At 35.3% G+C, this 21,273-nt stretch overlaps 2 protein-coding genes across 5 annotated transcripts; one reads left to right on the top strand and one right to left on the bottom strand.

The window, feature by feature from the left end:
• Positions 1-639: 639 nt before the first annotated feature.
• On the top strand, positions 640-5,191 carry LOC111885381 (uncharacterized). Of its 4 annotated transcripts, none has more exons than XM_023881648.3 (8): positions 640-1,014; positions 1,385-1,627; positions 1,849-2,034; positions 2,137-2,236; positions 2,320-2,354; positions 2,429-2,581; positions 2,728-4,805; positions 4,876-5,191. In XM_023881648.3, exons 2-7 carry the CDS (start codon positions 1,557-1,559, stop codon positions 4,787-4,789), a joined length of 2,607 nt encoding a protein of 868 aa, XP_023737416.1. In that variant the 5' UTR covers positions 640-1,014; positions 1,385-1,556; the 3' UTR covers positions 4,790-4,805; positions 4,876-5,191. The 4 variants fall into 4 exon arrangements, with proteins under 4 accessions (XP_023737416.1, XP_023737415.1, XP_023737414.1 ...); XM_023881647.3 differs by having other exon boundaries at positions 641-1,014; positions 4,888-5,191; XM_023881646.3 differs by having other exon boundaries at positions 641-1,014; positions 4,870-5,191.
• Positions 5,192-5,630: 439 nt separating this feature from the next.
• Positions 5,631-9,015, bottom strand: LOC111885377 (histone-lysine N-methyltransferase ASHR1). Its single transcript, XM_023881640.2, has 9 exons — positions 8,781-9,015; positions 8,529-8,663; positions 8,281-8,367; positions 8,070-8,141; positions 7,767-7,968; positions 7,567-7,685; positions 6,894-7,499; positions 6,656-6,811; positions 5,631-6,564 (listed from the first exon to the last, which is right to left on the bottom strand). Exons 1-9 carry the CDS (start codon positions 8,907-8,909, stop codon positions 5,842-5,844), a joined length of 2,229 nt encoding a protein of 742 aa, XP_023737408.1. The 5' UTR covers positions 8,910-9,015; the 3' UTR covers positions 5,631-5,841.
• Between the last annotated feature and the right edge of the window lie 12,258 nt (positions 9,016-21,273).

Genomic DNA, 21,273 nt, shown 5'->3' with positions numbered 1-21,273 from the left:
GTTTTGAGCTTAAAAAGTTTGAACCACTTAAACGTATTCGACATTCTGACTATTTTAAAAATTTTGGGATATTTTGTATTTGAATTTATAATTTAGAAATAAGCTAATTTTTTTGGGATTTTCCCAAATTTTTCTAGAGTAGCACCGCAATATGAAACAAAAATTGTAGAAAATTCACTACGGGACAAAATATGAAGGGCATCCTAAAGACTACCCCGAGCTCCTTCATAGGCCTGCCAATGGTTGCTAGACTACCCCGAGCTCTTTTATAGGCCCGCCAATGGTTGCTAGACTACCCCGAGCTCCTTCATAGGTCCGCCAATGGTTGCTTTTTCGTTATATATATATATATATATATATATATATATATATATATATATATATATATATATATATATATATATATATATATATATATATATATATATATATATATATATATATATATATATATATATATATATATCTGTCAGCAATATAATCAACTATATATATATCTGTCAGCAATATAATCAACAACACCTAATATCAATTTTCCTTTTCCAAAGTATGACTAATATTTTGAAAAAAAAAAAAACTAAAAAGGATTTAATAACATAATCATAATCACATAAGAATATAAGGAGAATATAGCATCGCTTTTATTCATTCAATAGCAGGAGGTGAGTTTCACGCGCCGCGTATTCCGGTAGGCATTGAAAAAAAATATATAAATGGAATCACATCACTTCGGTCAGTGTGACAGTGTCTCGCCGCTTTCCGATTTTCTTTGTTACATTTATCAAACGTAATCCAACGCGCCTTAACGCCTTCGTCAACCACCGTGTGCTCTTTGCTATCTTGGTCTCTGCATCTTCATCGTCCACTGTTTAACAGACACAAATCCGAAAACAAGTACAGACATTTTACTTGAGGTCCGCATTTAAGATCCGCAACAAATCTCAGCTTCGATTCTTCCTCTTCGAGTGCTAATAGCCATTGACTTTCTGTTTCTCCGATACATTACTCAAGCAGGTACTGTTTGTGTGTAAAATGCTGCTTCAGCTTAGAGATGCATAGCGAGTTGTACTATGCTTTTGGATTTGAAATAATGTGCAAATCGATTGGAAATGCTGTTGTAAGCTGTGGTTTTCTTATGTTTTTGTGTCGGTGAGCTGCGATTTTTGCTGTTAGGGCTTTTTTTTGCTAGATCTAAACTTCAATAGTCGACTTAGGTCTTGCATTATTACCTTGACTTCTTTCGCTCGTTGACACTTTCTTAGCTTATGATTCCTGCTTCTTTCTGAAAGATTGTGGTTAATTTTTCCTTTTAGTAGTGGCTGTTTATTGTATGTAAGTGTTCTGAATGGGATTAAAGATCATCGTCTTTTTTGTATACTTGCAGGTAAGTATTGATCTGAATGCAACTACGGAGTGAAGATGTTTCTAATCAACAGTTGACATGACTTGTTTGCTCTCTTGCTTATTGCTATAAGTGAGCGTGTGAAGAGGTATTTCAGAAATTGAAAGCTGAAAGCAAGTTGAATTGGGAATATCATTGATTCAGGTTGTTGAGGATGGATAGAAGAATTGATCCTGATGCACCAATTGATTATGTTGAACTTCAGATATTTCCAAGCCATAACAGGTTTTCCTCTTCTCAACTTACTTACCGAGCCTTTATTTGCCAAATCTTATCTCTTTGCAACAGATTTCTAATTGCTTGATCTAGAACTCTGATTGTTTGATGTTTAATGTTGAGTCACAACGTTTGCTTTTGCCAATATCCAACTTATTAAAATTCATTAAATCCATGGTATACTCTTACAGTATAAGTTATATCAATATATCCCCTTTTCTGTTCTGTAGATATGAGGCATGTGTATCAACTAGCAATATAGCAGAAAAGGTAGCATCTGGAGACTTGCAACAACTATTGTTGCATTTACCTCAAGTAAAAGATTTGTCATCCAAAAGCTCAAACTCAAATTTCAAGATTCTAGCACCCGAGGATTTCAATGACCATAGTTGGTTCACAACAGCCACATTGAAAAGGTGCATATCATATTTCATCTTCATCCCATTTTTCTTCTTTTTTTTTCAATAATATAAGAAGTTGTCCACTTCTTGCTTACTCAAGTTGTTTCAATTCACCAGATTCCTGCAAATTGTTGGTTCACAAGACATTCTTACCATTGGAAATGAAATTTCTCAACTAGAAGAGACCAGAAAATTCCAACTTTCTTTGTTTGCAAAGGTGTGTTTGGTAATTGTTTACCTTCTAATCACCTATAACATATATTTTTTTTTAAACAACCATTGTGATTCATGTTTTAACAGGCTGAAGTTGACATGACATCATCGTTCGAATCAAAGTATGCTCTTTTTATTCATCTCATCATAAATTTCTTTTTTTAATCCATTTTCTCAACCAATTATATTCTCATAGGAATGAACTACTACGAACAGTGGATTTGAGGCTCTCAGAATTGAAAGAGAACTTATCATATGCCCTCAACCAAGCTACAGGTGCTAAATGCTCAACCAATGATATTTCCAACATGGAAAATCTCGCTCATCATTTTGGAGCAGAAGATATAAGGTACATATATATATATATATATATATATATATATATATATATATATATATATATATATATATATATTTGGTTTACAGATTCCAATGGAATTAGAATCCAAGATTCCATTCCATTTACCATTTCAAATTTTCAATCACCTGTTTCAGGGACTCGTTACAGAAGCTTCTAGAGTTGAGTGAATTAAAAGACTCCATAACTGAAACAAGTATTCCCACTTCTCAGTTATCTCCACCTGTAAAATACGGTGTGTCTCCAGCAAAAGCTGCACAGATAGAACGCCAGATGTCAACAGACAGTGAAACCTCGTTTTCAAGTGAAGACAACCAACCACCACCAATTGAAAGAAGCCGAACTCCTGCAAGATCTGCAGCTTCTAGAAGGTCAGCATCTCCAATGAGAAGAATCCAAATTGGACGAGGTGGGCCCCGCAGACCAGCTGTTTTAAGTATCAAAAGTCTCAACTATGCTAAGACCACAAGTCAAAGAGATGAAGCTGGTCAAAGTAGTCAAGAGGAAGATGAAGAGTCAGAAAGAGTCGCGAAAAGTAATGCACTGAGAATGAGTGTTCAAGATAAAATAAGTCTGTTTGAAAGTAAACAGAAAGAAGATCAAGGTGTTGAAATTCAGAAGCCAAAGATAGTAGAAAAAGCTGTACTCAGAAGATGGAGCTCAGGAATGAGTGAAAGTCATGGAACTTCTGAAATCATCACTAAAGATCCAGAAACAGAAGAAAACATGAAATCTATCTCCCCCAAAAAGGATGCTGACGTGGCAGTTGATGATAAAGAACAGGGGAGCTGTGAGAAGGATATTTCCACATGGAATGAACAAAAGGAAGCCGAATTAAACCAATTGTTTAACAAAATGATGGAAAGCAAACCAGTTAGAAGACATAGTGTGACAAATGATACTAGCAAAGGTAAAAAAAGTTCTTCAAAGGAGCAAAGAGGTGGATTTTATGATCATTACAAGCAAAAAAGAGATGAAAAGCTTAGAAAGGAAGTCGGAAAGAGAGCTGAAAAAGATGCACAATTTAAAGAAATGCAACAGTTTCTTGATGATAAAAAAGCTGAAATCGTTTCCACTAAAAATAAACAACCTCAAAAGAGCAAGAGCCCAATCCCCAAAAAGGAAGCCAAAAAGGAAACCCCGAAAGCTTCTGTTGTGAAGAAAATTACAAATAAGCCCTTGTCTCAATTACCTGCTACACGGAAATCATGGCCTTCAGCCCCATCACCAAAACCTACAACAACATCTTCTACTCCTACACCAACTCGAAAACCTCAATCTGCAACGCCAGCTGTACGTGCAATTCCAATCACAAAAGCTGAAAAGTCAAAACCACAATCCAAGATTTCAAAGGTAACCACTACACAACCTGAAGCTAAGAAGATGACCACTAAAACCATCATTGAGAAGAAGCAGACACCAGTGGTAAAACCGAAACCCCGAACCAAAGTCGAGACTCCGGTGACTCCTTCCACCACTGCCGCTAAGCCGAGTTTTTACAAGAAAGTTACTAAGAAGAGCAGTGTGGTTCCAGTGGAAACAAAACCTTTTCTTCGTAAGGGAACTGGGATTGGACCTGGTGGAGGTGCGGTTGTGGTTAAAAGTAAAGCTGTGGCTCAAATTGAGGAACCAATCACCACTGAAGTTGAAGCCCCGATTGAGCCTGAGAAAATTCAGGTGGTTGAGACTACTACTAAATGTGAAGAACCAGAGTGTGAATTTGATGATGCCAAATTAGAATTGGAATCGGAAGCCATGTGTGAGGAGGTGGTAGAGACTTGTGATGTTAGTGGTGTTAATAAGATAGAAATGGTGGAAGTTGAAGCTGAAGCTGAAGTTGAGGTTGAGGAGGAGTTGATGATTTCGCCAACTGCGTGGGTGGAGAATAATTGTGAGGATGAGATTGTTGTGTGTGAAGAAAGGGATGTTAATGTAAATGTAAAGGTGGGTAGTGGTTCAGCCAATGTGGGTGTGCCAGGTGGCGTGTCGAGTCCACGTGTTCGTCATTCTTTGTTTCAGATGCTTCTTGAGGAGACTGGGGAGAGTGAGAGTGGTGAGTGGGGGAATGCACAGCATCCTCCTGTGCAGAAAGATGCACCCAAAGGGTTTAAGCGGCTTTTGAAGTTTGCTAGAAAGACTAAAGCGGATTTACTTCTCACAGATGGTTCAAGCCCATCCAGCATTTTCAGGAGAGGATGATGATGAAAATCATAAGGTAATAATAATAATATCTTTACATTATACGCATGTAGATTCTGATATTGTGTATTATTTATTAGTTTTAGCATCGGTTTCAGAATTCAGGGGTAGCAAAGGCAATTGGGATCAAGCTTGGGTTTTCGAAGTGGGGGATTTGTGAAATATATAGGTGAATTTGGTTGTGTAGGGTATAAGCTTTCGTCTTTATTGTTATTTCTCCATTAAAGGTCAACAAATGACCATTTTATTTTTTTTATAGACTTCACAATGTATATTCGATGCTATATTCGTCTTGGAGTCTAAATATTTCATATGCTTCAAGTTTAGACACACTATCAGTCTTTCTTTTGTATCCTCTTACACTATATTCATCAGTCATTTGTATCCTCTTAGTTGGACTTATGTTCATGAACAAAATGTAACATATAAGCATATTTAGAGGTTCCGAATAAAAATGCTAAAAGTTGCATATAAGATTTATATATTTATAGGTTCCATTCCAAATTAAATATTACTATGTTTTTATTATATTTAAAAAAGTAAAGATATTATTTTATTTATGGATAAATATGAAACTACGGGACTATTTACTTTATTATATCATTTTGCCACTAGCGTATGCATGTAAGTAAGTGTCAAATATTGATGATTTCAGGAACTGTTTGTTTACGTTGTGTCTAAGTTATCAATTATAATTTTTCTACATTTTATTAGTTGTAAAATTTATAAGCTTCCGATCTGTAGTGCAAAGATTTATCTATCCGAAGGTATAATTATGTAATACATGTTATGTCTCGATTTATATTTATGTGTTTATAGCATAAGAGATTAACAGGTTACGTGTTAAAAGCATAACATACTAAGTGTTTGAAATCAATAACACCAAAAAAACCTGCACCATTTGGTTTCTAAAATTTAATAACCACATTTACTGTTTGTGGTTTGGTTTTAACTAATAACCACATCACATTCACCCCTACCAAATGCTATACCTGATCAAAATCAACAAAATAAAAGGAACTGAATTCCTTCATAATGGGTGCATTCCAATTTCACTTTAGAAAGTGTAGGTGTGGAAACATGACGTCAACATGTGACCCATAATGCAGTGAAAACACCAACTTAATCCGATTTCTAGTCTCTTCAAACTCAGCTTTTTCACCCAAAGACAGTTGAATAGACGCTAATTTCACCAACTCATTTCCAATCACAATATGCTCTTCCCCATAAAGCTTCTCCAACACCTTAATCGACGCTTTACAATGGTGACGTGCCCTTTGCAACTCTCCAATCCCACAAAACACTTTCGCCATGTGATCCTCCACCTCAGCAGCTCTCTTGTTGTACTTATGGAATATTTTTTTCAACATATCTAAACAAGTCAAACCACTTGCAACCTCATCACCAGACTCTATCAACCTCTTACAAATCTCTCCCTTTCTTAACGTTCCATGTAAGCTTCCACAGCCACGCATACCCCCACAGTTTAAACAAAAACCCGGTTCAACCCAGTGATTTTTATTTAAATCACACAAAAGCCTAGCCACTTTCTTCACCTTGTTATACTCAGCACTTCCAAACAGGGTGACTTTTCGGTTTTCATATCCCACCTCATCACAATCCAAAACTACACCCGAACAACTTGGGTTCGAACATCGAAAAGCCTCGATGACTAGGTCGGATAGGTTTGTCTGTGTACAGCTGGCACATGAACATATAAACGCGTATTGATTTCTTAAACTCGATTGTCGCTCGTTACAACTCCATTGTCCAACCTGAGTTAAGGGTAAAATAGTCATTTAGTCTCGATCAGACATTTTACATTGCACTGTGTGTTTGGTGTGTATTGGACTGAGACTGATTTACCTGTGGGCCATAGGAAAGCTCGAGTGGTTGACCAGAGGGGATAAATTTAATCGCGCGTGTATTTAGGGTTCTAGAAAGAAAATATGTGTGGATGTTTGGTTGACAAGAATGGTTGAACATGCTTCCACTTAAATAAATAGCTTGACCAACTCTCACCTATTGAATTTAACACAATATATTTTGAGTTTTCTTTTTGTGAAAAACTTAAAAATAAAGAGCATAATCGACGAATGAAAACCTGTTCTATAGTGCTAGTTGTATGATTTTCGGAAGAATCAGAAGATTTAATGCGAACAATTGCCATGGAATTCATTTGTATTTGTGAAAGTAGTAACACACATTGTGAAATCGTCTCCCCTTTTAATTGAAACTCAGAGCTATAAAAATAGTGAAGACATTTCAACAGAATGATGGAAGATATGTGGAACTCAAGTTTAGTTTCTGGATCGAGTCGTGCATAATTATGACAAAGATCCAAATTCACAATGCATGAATTACCAAAATGCCCTTGTTGTTTTATGTATTTTACTATCACTCGACCAGCCAAAACTGTTTCAGATGGTAATGCTGCAGACCAATTTGCTCCACATTCATGCTTATGTTCATCATTTTGGTTGTTGATATTCACATTTGATTTGGTAACACTTTCAACATACTTCTCAAGATCAAAATCAATATCATAATCCTTATTCATATCACATTGTGAATCCTGCCAGCTGGCGTTTTCTTGACAAACTTGAGAGCAATATAGAGCCATCGAACATGATGGACATGGAACAACATTTTCAGGTAACTCATTGAAACAGAAATGACAATGAGTTTCCCGAAATTCCTTTGATATTATCTGTAAATAAATCACTAAACGATATAAAAAAAATAGATGACAATAATAAGTTAATAACCATTTTTACCGCAGCATAGGGTTCTTCTGTATGGAGCAAAGTGGATGGGGGTATTTCGGTCAAACACACCATGCCTCTTCCTTTTGTTTCTGTAGTAACACACTGTAATTGTATTTGTTGTGATTGATCTGATCAAAATGGTAACAATCATGAGTAAATCATACTAATATGAAGTTTTAACTTTGTGTAAGTGTATGTGAAAATTATACCATTGATGTTAGAGTCTTTGACTTTAGCTACATTTGGTGAAGAGTCTTTCACATTATGTTGATCTAAGATTAGATTAATCTCATCTTCTATTTGTTTCTTTCCACTTATAGATTGTTCCATGCATAGTGAAACTTTCAAGTCACGAACTGCATTGTCATAATTTCCCATTGAAGTGTTTGCTTTACCTCTTCTATACCATGCCTACAGTGACAATATGCTGAAATAGGTCAACTGTAGTAAGATAAAAAAGAAAACTAAGCATACATAGCTCAGAATAAAGAAGATTGAGAAGATGAATTCACCTTTGAGTAACTTCTACAAATTGCAAGAGCCAGATTGCAATCTTGTAAAGACTCCATCACAAGACCCATTTTCTATATAGTAGTTAAAATGTAGAACAATTAGTCATTCTGTCAAGCCATGGTTAACATTCTGACTATTTCTTATTGATTTGCAGGTATGAATCAGTAACTTATGTGTAGTATAGATGATTGAAATGGGATTCAAAAGAACCTGTAATACAGCTGCACGATTAACGTATAGTGTTGCCACCAGATTTTTGCCCATGTCATTCACATCTCTTGGAGCAAATCGTAGAGCCTGTTCATTAGTAATAAATTAGATTCAATACACAAGCAGACACCATCGAATGTGAACAGATTCAATAATATAGATGCCTTGTGCAGATCAGTTAAACGAACTTTTGTATTATTACTGAGACAGTAAAACCTTTGTATTGATAGAAAGTTATAACTCTTAACCTGTGTGTAGAATTTCAAGGCATTTGAGTTATCTCCCTTGGAGAAGCAGTTGTTTCCTTTGAGCTTGAATTCCAAAGCGGATTCCTTGTTCTTGAGAAACAGTGATGTGTCCTTGTACGCTAAATCTTCAACCATCTGGTGAATGGAATCAAATACGATTAATAAAACAAAAAAGGTTTAATTACATGATCATAAGCGGATCTGTTGGGACGAAAGTAAAATCGAAGTGAGAGAGTAGATGTTTTGGATTACTTGGTGAAATTGGGGCAACTGGTTTAAGAAATCATGGAGAGAAGAGCAAGTATTAGGGAGGGTACGAGAATTGCTTTGTGAAATCGAAAGGATTAGGGTTTGTGAAATTGCTGATTTGAGTTTCTCCATTGGCGGGGGGAGAGAGTAACACGATGGACTTAAACAAAACCCCAGGTCCTTTTGCTGGGGTTTATAGACTTTCGCTTTTTGCCAAATCTACAATTTTCCTTTCATTTTTTTTTCTCCTTATATTTTTTTTCCTCTGCCAAAACTAAGTAGGCACTAGAGATTATAATGATTTATAGCAAAATAATTCAATTTGTATTTTAGATTTTATGAAATAACCATTGAGACATGAGATATGACTGTAGAAACTGAATTCTTACTTTACGTATGCATGTATCGTTAAAAATGTACTTAAAACATAAAATACTATTCGACTTCATTCCTTAATCACAAAAATTTACAAAAAGAAACTAAAACATTTTTCCAAACCCTTAACCTAATGATTACAAATTTTTACTTCCTATTTGTACTGCTTGAAGAGGCAATTAGGCAAAATGGTTGAAACAAAACGTATTTTGATATCAAACAATTTTTATCAAGGATCAAAACTAAGTTATATAAGATTATTAACAAAAATAATTTCTGTTTTGCATAATTTGAAAATTAATCAACATCATAAGAATGTTGTATTCCAAAATATTCCAGAGTTGGTGGTGGTTAACATGATGTGATGTACAAGTATTTTGGACTATGATATCGTACATCCCGAACTCATTAAGTGTATTCTAGAATACAGTACGAAATGTACAAACATTCTAGATTGTTGTTCCAAAGTCACAAAACAAATTATTTCTATTGCTATTGTTGCTCATTTTTAGCATATTTTTATGCAAATTGTGTTAGAAAATATGCACATATATATTTCTATTATTGAAAATGAGTTCTTATAATCAATTTTTTAAGAGTGTCTATTTATAGTGGAGGGCAATATGAGTGAATAGACATATCTATGAAATGGCTACTTTGAAGTTCATATTAAATACTAATCATATTAGTAAGTCTTTTCAATGTCATTGATCAAACATAGATATGCACATTATTGATGACTGTAATATTATATATTTTCTTAATTTTTGTAACCAGTATGCTTCCTAATACAACCCAAATCATTTGTTGTTAATCATGTTCCAAAAGGGTGGTGTTAATCAATTTGAAGGGGAAATTGTTCTTGTGTCAATGGGTTGTTCTGTGTGGGAAGTAACCAATTATGGAATTTATTACCTATGACACTAATCAAGTTCCTTGTCACATGGAAAAAAATTTCAATGTGTCTCTGAATATGAGGATGATGAGACTGAATAGTGAATATGATGACGAGGAAACTGAGCCCTGCTAACTGAAGGGTTTTATAGGTTATAAAACATGTAAAATGCGGAAAATTCAATTAACAATTAAGAGGGTACATGCAACCTATAAGGATCTATGTCTTCACATTTGAAAGCAACATACTATGAATATCAAGAACCTTACCAGAATCCTACCATAATCGAAATAAGTAGATCTAGGGTTACATACCTTTGAATTGTTATAGTAAACAATTCCTTGAATCCCTTCCTTTGTAGATCGTGGAAAGCTAACACCAAAAGTATGATGCATGTAATGGTTTGTACCCAAACCCTAGAACTAGAAGACAAGAGGAGCGATGAGATGGAATGAAAATTTTGGCTATTCTTCTGGGAGAAGGAGTGTATGAAAATGCTTATGATAAAGGTCCTATTTATAGCTGATTAGGAAACCCTATAAACCATAATTTGAACATATAATAATAATATTTCAAATTATGCAATTATCTAGTTCTTAATTATCCAAATGGATGTTTCCAGAAACCCTAATATGGTCTCCAAAAACCGACCCCTTAGGAAGGTTATGGAACCTCTCATTTGTTCAACTATTAAACAATTACAACTCAACCTTACACCTTTAATCAATTCTAATTAACCTCGAATTAATTCCTAATTAATTCTGATTAAATATTAATTAATTATTACAATTTCAAATTAACATATCAATCATATAATATATGAACAAATCATTTATTACAATTTATTAATCATATAATAAACTAAAAAATTTCCTCTCTCTACAAATGTCATTCTAATCAAGTTCTACTTATGAGGACAACCCAAAAATAACTTTGCTTTTAATTACAAATATATACCAATTTAGTTATGAGCTTAGACCCCTTAATCCAATATTCTCCCACTTGGATAAGTCTATAACTACAATTGCAAGTATAACCTTGAACTAAATATCAAAGTGTGTTTCCCAAGCCACTGCCAAATTCTGTTTCAAATCAGACATTGTATTGGATAAGATGAAGTTAGTCATGTTGACTTTTTGACTATGTTTGACCTTTTTTAGAGAATTAGTTGTTTGTTAACTATAGTTTAGTTAGTTGATCATAGTTAAGTTAACTGGTTGTTTACTTGATGTATATAGTTTTGTATTGGTTAATCAGATTAATGAACTGATGAGAAATTCTTTCCAAATCTTGAACTTCTATATGGTATCAGAGAAGGAAAATACGATCATGCATTCTTTGTTCTTCATTCATACTGTAAATTGATTTTTGTTCTTCAATTTACATACTTTTTTGATTCAAATCACATATTGATTCTTGTTCTTCAATCTATTTCATTTTTTTCCCTCTTTTTCATTAGATCGACTTTGTTTTCGATCTAATTCGTCATCATGTCTACAAATCCATCTTCATCAACAAATTCATATGGAACGATTGAAGTTTCTAATCCGTTGTTTTTAGGAACTTCTGATAATCCTAGCACAATTCTAGTTTCAAAACCTTTTGATGGATCTGGATTTTCGATGTGGAAGAGATTGATGATTCTCTTTCAGCTAAGAACAAACTTGGATTTGTCGATGGATCTCAAGTTCAACCAGATGAAGCTTCTGCACTGTTTCAAAATTGGAACAGAGTCAACTCAATGGTTATAAGTTGGCTGTTGAATTCATTATCAAAAGATATTACTGAAAGTGTTCTTTAATTTCTTACAAACTGCTAAAAAGATTTAGTCATAATTATTTCAAAGATATGAGCAATCTAATGGAGCATTGATATATCAGATTCAAAAACAACTATTCTCAATCAGTCAAGGATCGGATGACTTCTCATCCTATTTCACTAAAATCAAGCGAGTTTAGGATGAACTCAAGATGATACATGAAGTTCCAAATAGTTCATGTGGATCTGCTGCAAATATTAACAAATTTCTAGAAGAACAAAGATTGATTCAATTACTCATGGGACTTAATGATTCTTACAAGTCAATCCGAGGTCAGATCTTGATTATGAATCCCCTTCATAGCACTGCTACTGTTCATTCTTTGTTGATTCATGAAGAAAGACAATGTGATATCACTACTAGCCCTAACATTGTGTCTGAAGCAATGACTATGAATGTTAACCATTCTCATAGTTCATACAAAAAATAGTTACAATGTACTCATTGCAGAAAGACAGGTCATATTAAGTCTCAATGTTATAGACTAAATGGATTTCCTGTAGATTTTAAATTAACTAAGACAAAGAAAGTTGAGTCTACAATTCATAATGTGAATGATATATCTTCATCAAGTTCTCCATCTGATTTCATCAAGCTCTCAATCTATCACTCCTGAAGAGTACAAACAGTTGATGCAACTTCTCAATAATAATGTCAATAAATCTACACGTGTCAACTATGTTATTACTAATGGAGCTATGGATACTGCAGGTAATTTTGTCGACTCTTATGGCAAGCATGTTTCTTACATTTTTAATGTAATTGATTCTAATAGCAAATAATCTATATCATGGATAATCGATTCGGGAGAAACAAATCACATTTGTTCAAATAGATCAATGTTTTCATATTTGAAAACACTTACACGAACTCATCTAATTGGTTTACATTTTTTTTTTGTCATAAATTAAGCATTAGAGATTATAGAGATTTATAGCAAAATAATTCAATTTGTTTTTTAGATTGTATGAAAAATAACACCTATGACTGCAGAATTCTGAATTCTTATGTTACGTATGGATGTATCATTAAAAATGTACTTAAAACATAAAATACTATTTGACTTTCCTTAGTTAATCACAAAAGTTTACAGATTCGTTTATCACAAAAGTTTACTGAAAAGAAACTAAGGTGGTGTTTGGTTCACAATTATTTATTTATTTTGCAGGGAATGGAATCTAACAAATGAATTAGAATATGAAGGAAAATGAATTGGATTCTGACAAATGAATTGGAATATGAAGGAAAATGAATTGAAATCTACGTTTGGAAAGGAATTCATGCAATATGACCAAAATACCCTTTTAGTGATTTTTGAAACTTATTATTTTTTTAATAAACTTAACCTAATTTTCCTTAAATTAATTTTTTTATTATGATGTTTTTTGTCTCATCTTCTCCACTATCTCAAAACATACCTGGTCTATCAAAAATAATTCACATAGGCAAAAACACAAACACCTTATATGCAAACTTATAAAACGATATATTGCATATCCTCCAATAATAAAATCAAACTAAAAATTCCAACATACCTACTAATACATCTAATTAAAAAAATTCAAAGTAATATTGACGTACTCAAAGAACAACAATGCATAAAATTAGGTTAATTCCTATCTTGTAAAGAAAAAAAATCGAACCGCAAACTTTAGAAAATGAGGGTGAAGAACAAGTAATTGCAGAAAGTAGAAGGAATTGATATGCTTACTTGTCCACAAATATGATGCAAGAATGAAGATGATGCAACAGAGCCCTATAATGGCAAACCAGATGTGATGCAGTAATACAATTGCAATGATCGAATGATAATATCGTTTGACAGACTATCGTTTTAGAGATATATAACTGATTGAAATAATTTAATCGTAGGAGAGACATTAATCATGTCTTTGATTGTATTTTGAAAGAAGATGTCATAGATAGTTTACACTGGGAAGGAAGGTCAATTTTGTCATTTTTATGAAAGATACGGGATGGAATCTAGTTTCTTGATAATTAACTAAAGAATTGTAAATGAGTTAGATACATAATATAATTGTAAATATGGAAAACAAATTCATTTTCTTTGGTAAGCCAACCACACTGATTTATGGATTTTAAATTCCGTTTCCTTCTAATTCCTTAGGAATCTATGAACCAAACGGGGACTAAAACATTTTCCAAACCCTTAACCTAAAGATTAAATTTTTTTACTTCCTAATTTTGTATGGCTTGAAGAGGCAAAATAGTTGAAACTCTTTTAAAACATATTTCGATAACAACCAATTTTTATCAAGGATATTAACAAAACTAATCTATATAAGATTATTAATAAAAATATTTTTTATTTTTCGGAATTTGAAAATTAACCAACATCCTAACAATTTGCATTCTAGACTACTAAAGTTTGTTCCATAGTTGGTGGTGGATGGGGTGATACGACGTACAAGTATTCTGAAATATGATATTATATATTCCAAACTGATTAATTATATTCCAAAATATAATACATTCATGTATGGTGTGCCAATCCGAAAATTTTTCCGTCACGGTAACCCGTTTCCGTCAGTAAAACCCGTTTATATTCAAATTTTTCCGTTAACATTTTTATTTGGATAATTAAATTGAGACTTTTATTATGACCTCGTGAGTGTCCAAACCCATTCAAAAAACGTAAAAACGCCCCAAATTTTTATTTGGAAAATTTTTAGTTTCAACCACGTCGGGTTACGACAATTAAATCGGGTACGACCATAAGCCTCGTTTAACGTCAGTATCGGGTAGATTTCCACCGAGCCTCAAACTCAAACCCTATATAAGGGTGAATGGACTTCATTTGAAGCTTTTTCACTCTCTCTCTATACTCTCTCTCTACAATCCAAACCTTGATCCAAAAATCCCCCTTTCAAGCTCCAATTTGGTAAGTGATCAATCCTAGCTTATAGTTTAACATGTTTAGCTTTCAAATCCGTGTTTAAATCATTCAAAAGGACCAAGAACTTGTGTTTACGGCCCAAGAACAAGCCCCAAACTGTAAACACCCTTAAATGGGGTTTTGGAGCCCCCAAACCCTTCCAAACCACTTCTGGAGCTTAGATATGACTTAGGGGCTTACATGAATGGACTTAGAACACCAAAAACTTAACAATTAGGGAGTAAACATGAGTTTATGGCCCAAGAACATGCTTGGACCGTAAACACCCCTTTTAAGACCGTAAACACCTTTTAAGGTGTTAAAATTCCCCTTAAACACCTCTTAAGCCTTGGAACAATGTCTAGAACCAATCACCATTGTGTTAGGGACCTTAAACATGAAAGAAACCACCCCCTTAGGAGATTACGGCCGTAAACCCACCCAAGGAATGGTTCCTGGGCCGTAAACTCCTATAAAATGGTCAAATGGCGCCCTAACTTCCTTCCATGGCTTGTACTTTGGACTAGAACCACTTATGCTTAACCTAGGATCACCAAAACACTCAAGGAAGATACATGTGTGAGTTTACGGCCGTAAACTCCTAGTTTACAGCGATAAACTCCTTAATATGGTCCATATGTTGATCAATTCATTTCCTTGCCTTAGAACTGAACCTAGCTTCATCCAACAAGTGTTATAAGACCATTAAGCATCCAAGAACACACAACCCATGAGTTTACGGCCGTAAACTAATGGGGATATGGTCTATGGGCCATAATCTCCCTTAGGATTTTACTCTTGAAGAGCAAACTCCATATCTAGGCCTTACACCTCCTTAGTTGCTACCCGGATTACTCCTAACACTTGAATTGAAGTGTTTTTGCGCCACAGAGTGTATATTCTTATCTAATTAGTAGTTCAAAGTCTAATTAGATACAATTATGTATCTCTTCATATTACATAGGAACCTCGTGTGTATTCAAGCCCCGAACTGACACTTAGCATCCTACCCGACACATTTATCGTCTGGTGAGTTCATACCCCTACACCTTTTTCCATGTTTTTCAATGTTTTCAGAGGGGGGGGGGGATAGAAGCAAAAGTACAAGAATATCTTGTACTCAAACTTATTATTTCATTTGAAATGTTTCATATTCCGTATACTTTTGACAATCGAAACCGTATTAACCAACCGTTTGACTTGCAGAGTTAGTTTTCAAATTGATTTCAAATCTTATTATATAGTGTTATATTGTACATTTCACAAATGATTTTCCATATCATTATTATTAAAAATCATTAATCTTAGAACTTTAGACGTCCTCTGTAACACTCCACAGAGATACACGAGTGGAGGACCCCTTTGTAACTAGAACTTAAAACATGATTTTCCGCATTATTACTTGTAAATTCGTTATTCTTAGGGTTGGAGACACGTCCTCTGTAACACTCCACAGAGATACGCGAGTGGAGGACCGCCCCTGTAACCAGAATCTCTTAGTAGGAGAGCGTGACTTGAGTGTATAAATCTATACGGGGCTGACTACCCCGCACCTTGCTGCTAGCTACAGTGGGACCGGCAGGTCTACGGGTGACAAAATTCATAAATGATATTGGCCTTCCTTTGCCATATCTAGTTTATCATATGGTTATAGAACTCGCAAACTTAGATAACGGAGATTTACTTTTAAGTAATAAAGAACTTAGTAAATTAATAACCTTAGAAATTTGTTTACTATTTAATTGATAGTTTTATATACGTGTTAAAACTAACATACCTTTCAAGGATAACCAGGCTTTTAGGAAACTTCACACATACACTACAAGTATGGTAGATTCATGAACACTTCACTCAGATTCGATAACCAACCACAAACTTTTAAGGAAAATAAGGGTTTTTCCTGGGATAACAGAACTTGTTCTTAACCAGATCGTGTAATAACCAGATAACAAACTGTTCTTAAATAAACTGTGTAACAAATGGATAACTAAACTTTACTTATAAGAAAATATGGGATTTTCTTGGATATCAACTTTTTCAGAAAACCAAAGAAAACTTGTTCTTTTACAGAAACAAACCGCTTATGAACTCACCAGCTTTATGCTGATATTTTTAAAACTGCTTGTATTCTCAGGTCAACATTAGACAGGTATCCCGCGTTCTTTTGCAGAAGACGGAGCATATTGTGACAACCCCAAATCTATTGCCCTTACAAATCCCATCTTCACAAACGGAATTCGTCATTATATTTATTGTTCTCCGTGATGTTTGGAGTTGTCAGTGAATAAATATCGAGTTATTTATACTTTTGATACTATCGTAAGTAATTATAACTTGTAGGTGTTAACCCCGTTTAACTAAATAGAGTTATATTACTTTTCAACCACTCCACCCGGGTAAAAAGTTTTGACCCCGTTAAACTTTAGCATCGGGTAGCCGTGTACCGGGTGCAATACCCGAGACATATATAAACAAATGAACACCACTTTTAAGCTCTTTTACCACTCATTCACTCTCTCTCACTTCTCTCTCTCTAGACCCGAACCCGACTCCAAAACCGCAAATTCCGGCTTCCAAACGTAAGGGTTTCTTCCCTATCTTGTTCTAATCATATTCCATAGCAATTAGAGGCCAAAAATCATAGGATTTAGGGGATTGAAGGGAGTTTACGGCCTAGGAAGCCCCTTAGGCCATAAACACCTAAAACCTTGCCAAAAGCCCCATTTTGCCTTCCTTTAAGCTTGTGTACTAATTAAAGGAATTACCTAGGTGAGTTTGGACATGAAAACTTAAGATTTTGAAGCGTAAAAAGGAGTTTACGGCCCAAGCTTATGCTTAGGCTGTAAACACCCAAAAACCTTTGATAAATGTCCCAAAAACTCATCTAGGGCATGTAGTAAATTAGCTATGACCCTTGGAAATGTTTAAGGCCATTAAACAACACCATTTGGAGACAAAAAGAGGAGTTTACGGCCAAGTCTAAGCTTGGGCCGTAAACACCTAAGAAATATGCCAAAAAGTCCCTAAAACTCCACCTAAGGCCTTCAAAAATTTATCTAAGGTGTAGGGAAGTGTTTTGGACCATTTAAACATCCATTTTGAAGGATTAAATGGAGTTTACGGCCCAAGCACAATCCTGGACCGTAAACTCCCCAAAATGCCCCAAAATGAGGGTTTAAACCCTCCAATTTAGTTCAAGACACTTGCTAGAAAATTTGAGAAGTGAAATAAGGCCTTAACTTGCAATTTTGGAGGACTACATGAGTTTACGGCCAAGCCTAGGGGGATTACGGCCGTAAAATCCCAAGGAGTGGCCTTTGGGCCGTAAAATCCAAGGGAGTGAACTCATGGACTCCCCCGTAAACCTCTCTTGGCCTTGTACCACTCCCGCGAACCCCTTCTAGGCCCTAAAACCTTGAATTGATGCTAGAATGCCCAAATACTTAAATGGAAAGCATAAAATGATTAATTTCTTGTAAAATACATATTTCATATGACATTAGGGTCCTAAAAGGGTGCACAAGTCGTTATTTGGTACAAAACGCTCAACCGACACTTTTACCCGATTTACCCGATTTACGCGATTTCAGGTGAGTTCATACCCCTTTAATGAACCTTTCAAATGTTTTATATGTTTTAGGGGGGGGGGGGATACAAGTTGACTATACATGTTTATGGAAAGTTATACAAGACAATTATTCATGTTACGGAAATTAATCACATGTGATTCACTATCCGTAGTTCAAATCACATGTGATTTATCACTATGCCTTATAAATAGATTTTTCGTTTTCAACACTATTTTGGATAAACAAACAAGTTTTTAAATGTGTCTTTTGGACAATACTTTTATTAAACAAATCTTATTATAAAATGTAACCATACTGATATATTTATATAAGTAAGACTTGAAGGACTTAGGACCGATAACTCGCCTTATTTCCTGTTCTTGTTTGATTGTGGGCTTAGGGTAGTGGTTATCCGTCCGACTGTTGTTGATTTCTTAGTTATATATCTTGTATATTAGTATGGGTTACGAGTATTCTCATTTCATTAGATGCCTAAATCACTAATATGACAGGAACCATACACACTAAGTTAACTATAGTAGGTATAGTTAATGCTACTATTACCACTACTCACTATAGTCACTACTCTCTACACTATAATATACACTATTACCAGATAGTACACTAGTAATAGAACACACTACAAACTATACTAAATGACTACTACGCTATAACAAAAGAGAAAGCACTAAACAGACGATAACACACTAATCCACTACGAGATACTCTATTCGCTACCCACTACGCCCGGAGTTTTCCGACAGGAAGACGACACTACATGTATAGATCTATACGGGGCAGACGCTATATCCTCCCGACTGTCAACCTTAGTCCGCGCCGTACAGGCCCAGGGATGCCACTACTTCACTACACGGTACATGACCGGGAAGGTCATGGGGTACTCCATTATTCTCATTATTGGTAATATACAAGGAATACACTAGAGCTACGCTAAAATACTAAACTAAAGGCTAAGTTACATCCCGAAGCAAATAAGTATCTATCACTAAAGGAAGTGTGCAACTCTATCACTGACCACAGGTTGAACCTATTTTATCACATTACTTATTGGAGGTTTACCAATATACTTTTACAATAAACGGTTTTCCAAGATGAAGAATACATACTTTTTTACAGATTTTTACTTACAATGTATTTCTTGGAAAATATAGGATTTTCTAGGGTTTTCTACTACTTATGAATGTAAATTGCAGTTTTTCATACTATTAGCCCTAATGCATTTTATACAAAAACTCTCACTAAACTCTTATGAACTCACCAGCTTTATGCTGATACTCGTTTTCAAAATAACTTGTATCCTCAGGTCAAAGATAGACAGGTACAGATGCAACATTTTGGAGAAGGTGGAGCATACAAGACCCATCTCTTATTTTTGATTTACTTTTGGTGTTTGTTGAACAATACAAAACACGCCTGTAATTAAATTCACTATGTAAATGCAATGGTTGTATGTTTCTTGTTTACTATTATACAATTGTGATGATACTGTACATGACATCCTCCACCCCGAAACGTATTCTGCCGTTATCGGTTTTGGGGTGTGATAGATTGGTATCAGAGCATTGTTTATAGTAAATCAAGTATATCAACCTATAAAAGATATACGAACTATAAACACTTCGGGACTAAAACACTATGACCAAGAATATATACTGTTAAGTATCTAAAAGATTTAACTAAGTATATATATACGCACATCACTATAAAACACAAAAGTCAGTATCACCCTAGAACAAAACGAAAGTATTAAGATTGTTGGGCAGCAAAATAGGGCTTGGAGACATATAGTCACATTCGGGGTGATGTAGCCTGATCAACTACGTTTTCCTGAGAGTGACTAGCATGTGCCTAAGTTTGGGTGTGGTGTTGCAACAAGTCTAAAACTTACCAACACTACCACAATAACGTTACCATAAGGATACTATAGGAGTATTCTGTATCTCTAGAACATACGTATGTGATAACAATAAGGGTCGTTACTAGTAGGACAATAGTTGCTAAGTGGATACACCACGATTACATGTGACTAGGGCGCTATAGAATCAGAATCTGAAGCCTTTGCTTCATTCCCTGTTCTTGTTTGATTGGGGGTCTGAAGTTAGGGTTGCTTATTCGAAGGACTATCTTGCTTCGGTTACATGTAATCGGTATGCACTACGCAAGGATTGGGTCGACTAATAACGATTCATCCTATAAGTATCTTAGAATAGTACGTCTATTAACCTTTCCTTTCCCCTTTTCTCGCATAGATAGCATGGCTGGCTTCCACCATCCCGGCGATCCGTACTATCTGAACCAGGGCAATGGAGGATGGCTCGACGAGGAGTCAGACGATGATCACCCGATCCCTTTGGATGATCATCATGCTGAAGGCTTCTCGGATAGCTCGAGCTCCGAACCAGAAGTTAACAACCAACCTCTTGAAGCCCCAAACCCTAACCCCCGTCCGACATTTCAGGGTCCCACTCCTATGTGGGCCATATCTTTGCACCGATGGAGCGAGGAGCAGGGTCAGCCCTTGCCTTACAATGGAGACCGAAGTTTCTACAACATACGCGAAGGAGGGTCAGCGGATCGGGTTCTGCCCATCATGATCCGAAGGATCGCCAGGAATGTTGAGCAGGGTCAAGCTGATATTGGTCGAGTTGTAGAAGTGGATGCCAATTCAAATCTCAACACTGTTCGCATCCGCCAACTCGAAGAAGCCATGGACAGGACAAGGAGGACCAACGAGGCTCTGCAGCATCAGCTGGCTGCATCCCGAGCCGAAGTTAGGGAACTCCGAGCACGCCAAAGGACTCATGATCGACACCTTCAAGAAGTTATGCGGCAGCTAGCGGATCTGAGGATTCGCCCAACAAGTAACCATCGCCAGTAGAAGACGTCTAGTTATCGCACTCTTTTGTTTAGAAAACTAGTCT

This window comes from Lactuca sativa, chromosome 9, assembly GCF_002870075.4.
Source record: "Lactuca sativa cultivar Salinas chromosome 9, Lsat_Salinas_v11, whole genome shotgun sequence".
NCBI lineage: Eukaryota > Viridiplantae > Streptophyta > Magnoliopsida > Asterales > Asteraceae > Lactuca > Lactuca sativa.
Note: the sequence above shows the minus strand (reverse complement) of the source record. Positions and strands in the feature narration are given on the sequence as shown.